Genomic DNA, 3,718 nt, shown 5'->3' on the forward strand with positions numbered 1-3,718 from the left:
GGGGGGGGCGGCGGAGGGGGGGCGGCGGCGGGCGGGGGCGGCGGGGGGGGGGGGGGGCGGGCGGCGGCGCGGGGCGGGCGGGGAGGGACGTCGCACGGCGACTGGCGCCAGGCCTCGCGACTCCAGCCTCTCCCGTAGGCTCAGCGGAAGCAGCTGTGGGTGGCCCTCATCGAGAAGGCGCTGGCCAAGCTGCACGGCTCCTACTTTGCCCTCCAGGCAGGGCGCGCCATCGAAGGCCTGGCCACGCTCACCGGCGCCCCCTGTGAGAGCCTGGCGCTGCAGGTCAGCTCCACTAACCCCCGCGAGGAGCCCGTTGACACTGACCTCATCTGGGCCAAAATGCTGAGTTCTAAGGAGGCTGGGTAAGAGGGGCGGGCGCTGTGGCGGTCAGCGGCGTTGGGAGGAGAGGCGAGGCGAGGGGACAGCCGGGCCGGGGCCTGGAGCGGTGGGACAAGCAGGGCGAGCGGCCTCTGACTCACAGCCTCCGTCCCCGGTGTCGCCGGCACCCCTCGCTGCTGGGCCGGGGGTCTGGCCTGCCCAGGTGGTGCGGGGGGCAGGCAGGACGCTGCCCGTTGGCCTCTGCCTCAGCTGGGCCTGTGATGACCGCCAGCGCCCGCTTGGAACCGCGTGGAGAGAGCCCCACAGAGGCACCTGGTGGGAGTGGGGTCTGCCCTCTGAGACCTGCCACACGCTGGCCACTTTGTCTGTGGGGAGGGCCCGGAAGCTTAAGCCTGGGAGAGACAGCTCCTCAGTGCCAAGACTTTGTGCTTTTGCCTGGTACTGGGCACCATCGCTGCCCTTGGAGGGCTGCAGCCCTGCACGGGCAGGACCAGCCAACCTCGAGGCTTCCAAGGGACCGGGCCTGCCCGACCCCCAGCCCAAGGCCTCTGAGCTTCGGGACCACAGTGGAGGGGGCTGGGCCAGCACTTCCTGGGTCCCACGTGTCTCACAGGGGCCCCGACAGAGAAGGGCCCCCTACCTTCCACTCCCCTTACTCCCCACCTCCCACCCCCCCACCCGGGAGCAGCACCTCCCCGCTAGGGGGGCAGGGCGAGCAGAGGCCGCTGGGTACTGAGGGGCCCCCAGTCAGTGAGGCTGCTCTGCCCACACAGGTTCCTCATGGGTGCGTCCTGTGGGGGGGGCAACATGAAGGTGGACGATGCTGCCTACGAGAGCCTGGGCTTGCGTCCCCGCCACGCCTACTCCATCCTGGACGTCCGCGATGTCCAGGGCTCCAGGTAGGGGCCGGGTGGATGTGTGGTGGAAACCGTGGCAGGCATGGTCGTGGCCCTGAGCCCTGTGGTCCACAGGCTCCTGCGCCTCCGGAACCCGTGGGGCCGCTTCTCCTGGAATGGCAGCTGGTCAGACGAGTGGCCGCACTGGCCGGGGCACCTGCGCAGCGAGCTCATGCCGCACGGCAGCAGCGAGGGCGTCTTCTGGATGGAGTACAGCGACTTCATCAGGTAGCTGGACACTGCTGGCAGCGGGTGTGCGGTGCCTGCCCCGTGGCTCCTGCCACCTTCCCCTTGGCTGCTCCCCTTGTCCCAGCATGTGGTGCCCTGACCTGGGGAGCCCACCTGTACCTCTCCGAATCCAGCCCAGCACAGGGTCAGTGGGGTGGGGAGGGGGGAGTGGAGGGCTTGGACCCCCAGGGCTCACCATCCTCACCGGCCCTCCCCATCAGACTTGGGACCCGGTGCCCCCTGGTGTCCTTGGGCAAGAGCCAGCACCAGGGCTTCCCAGACACGGGTCCCTGGAGATGCGGAGGGTGCCCTGGGGCAGGGAGTGGAGCGGGGACAGGAAGTACCTGTGCCTGAGCCGGGATGAGAGCTGCCCGGTGGGGCTGCCCTCTCGCTGTCTAGGTACTTCGACTCCGTGGACATCTGCAAGGTGCACTCGGACTGGCAGGAGGCGCGTGTGCAGGGCTGCTTTCCCAGCTCTGCCAGCGGGCCGGTGGGGGTAACTGCTCTCACCGTGCTGGAGCGCGCGTCCCTGGAGTTCGCCCTCTTCCAGGAGGGCAGCAGGTGAGCGGGGCGGGGCGGGGCTGCGCTGGGGGCGGGCTAGGATGGTGAGCTCCCGCGGGCGCGCGGCCGAGCTGCCCAGCCCCTGCACTGACCGCCGCCGTCCCCGGGCCACAGGCGCGCAGACTCGGTGGACAGCCACCTCCTGGACCTGTGCGTCCTGGTGTTCCGCGCGTCGTTCGGCAGCGGGGGCCGCCTGAGCCTGGGCCGCCTGCTCGCCCACAGCAAGCGCGCCGTCAAGAAGTTCGTCAACTGCGACGTGATGCTGGAGCCCGGCGAGTACGCCGTGGTGTGCTGTGCCTTCAACCACTGGAGCCCCGCCGCGCCGGGCCCCCCGGCCAGCACGCAGGGTAACCGCGCACCCGGGCACCCCGCCCCGCCGCACGGAGCGCTGCGCGTACCCGCGCTCATACGCCCGCCCCCCGCCTCCCCCGCCCCTCCCCGCAGCCTCCAGCCCCTCGGCGGGGGTCCCGCGCTGCAGCCCGCAGCCGCCCGGCCACGTGCTGGCCGTGTACAGCTCGAGGCTGGTCATGGTGGAGCCCGTGGAGGCCCAGCCGACCACGCTGGCCGACGCCATCATCCTGCTCACCGAGAGCCGGGGCGAGCGGCACGAGGTGGGCGGCCGGCAGGGTCCCGGGGGAGGGGGACGGGGAAGGAGCCGCCGCCCCAGCCCACTCCTGCACGGTCTGTGGCCAGGGACGCGAGGGCATGACCTGCTACTACCTGACGCACGGCTGGGCAGGCCTCATCGTGGTGGTGGAGAACCGGCACCCCAAGTCCTACCTGCACGTGCAGTGTGACTGCTCCGACAGCTTCAACGTGGTGTCCACGCGCGGCAGCCTGCGCACGCAGGACAGCGTGCCCCCGCTGCACAGGTGGGCCCCGCCCCGCCCGGCCCCTGCCCCGCCCCCTCACCTGGCTTCCGCTGGCCCTCACCGGCCCCCTCCCCCAGGCAGGTCCTGGTGATCCTGTCCCAGCTGGAGGGCAACGCGGGCTTCTCCATCACCCACCGCCTGGCGCACCGCAAGGCTGCGCAGGCCTTCCTCAGTGACTGGACAACCTCCAGGGGCACCCACAGCCCCCCTCTCACGCCCGAAGTCGCTGGCCTGCATGGCCCCCGGCCTCTGTGACCACCCCACCTTCCCAGCCCCCCCCACGCGCACTTTATGAGGGAGACCCCAACAGAGGACGCTTGAATCAGAATCTCAGGACCCCGCCCAGGGAGCCACTAGCTGTAGTAGCTTCCCCTAGGCCTTCCTCCCCGCTCCTCCCTCCTGCCCAGAGCCTCCCGCGGCCCAGCAGAATACCTCCAACCTGCCTGGAGCGGCCGGGCCTGTGCGCCCGCCTCTGGGACCCGCCGCCTGCAGGCTGGGTTCAGACGGCCCCGGCCACAGGGAGGCTGCTGCTTCCCTAGGGGCCGGGGGCCTCCTGCCTGCAGGAGGCTGCTCGGAGCCTTGCTCCTAGAACCGAATCTGGGCAGGTCAGAGTCCGGGACCCCAGAGTGGGAGCAGGGGTCACTCCCTTGCAGGGGTCAGGCTGGACCCCCAGGGTGAACAGCCATCTCCTCTGGGATGGAGGCTTGGAACCCCAGAGTGAGCAGGGACCACACCCTCATGAGACATGACAACAGGAGCCTTCTGTCCCCAGCTTGTCCCCAGAGCACATTTCCCTGCCCCCTGGCCTCCTCAAGCAAGCAG

At 70.8% G+C, this 3,718-nt stretch overlaps 1 protein-coding gene across 5 annotated transcripts in view; it reads left to right on the forward strand.

The window, feature by feature from the left end:
* The window catches only part of CAPN15 (calpain 15), a 24,424-nt gene extending 21,119 nt beyond the window's left edge, over positions 1-3,305 (forward strand). For 3 of the 5 annotated variants that reach the window (XM_032845901.1, XM_032845904.1, XM_032845902.1), the window contains 8 exons: positions 139-362; positions 1,113-1,238; positions 1,311-1,463; positions 1,863-2,024; positions 2,139-2,371; positions 2,469-2,635; positions 2,718-2,896; positions 2,974-3,305. In XM_032845901.1, coding sequence (XP_032701792.1) covers positions 139-362; positions 1,113-1,238; positions 1,311-1,463; positions 1,863-2,024; positions 2,139-2,371; positions 2,469-2,635; positions 2,718-2,896; positions 2,974-3,151 — 1,422 coding nt within the window. In that variant the 3' untranslated portion in view covers positions 3,152-3,305. The remainder of the gene's footprint in view (positions 1-138; positions 363-1,112; positions 1,239-1,310; positions 1,464-1,862; positions 2,025-2,138; positions 2,372-2,468; positions 2,636-2,717; positions 2,897-2,973) is intronic. The other 2 variants (XR_004381269.1, XM_032845903.1) reach the window with 2 other exon arrangements.
* The last annotated feature ends 413 nt before the right edge of the window (positions 3,306-3,718 follow it).

Source organism: Lontra canadensis, unplaced genomic scaffold (genome assembly GCF_010015895.1).
Source record: "Lontra canadensis isolate GAN:19392208 unplaced genomic scaffold, GSC_riverotter_1.0 scaffold171, whole genome shotgun sequence".
NCBI lineage: Eukaryota > Metazoa > Chordata > Mammalia > Carnivora > Mustelidae > Lontra > Lontra canadensis.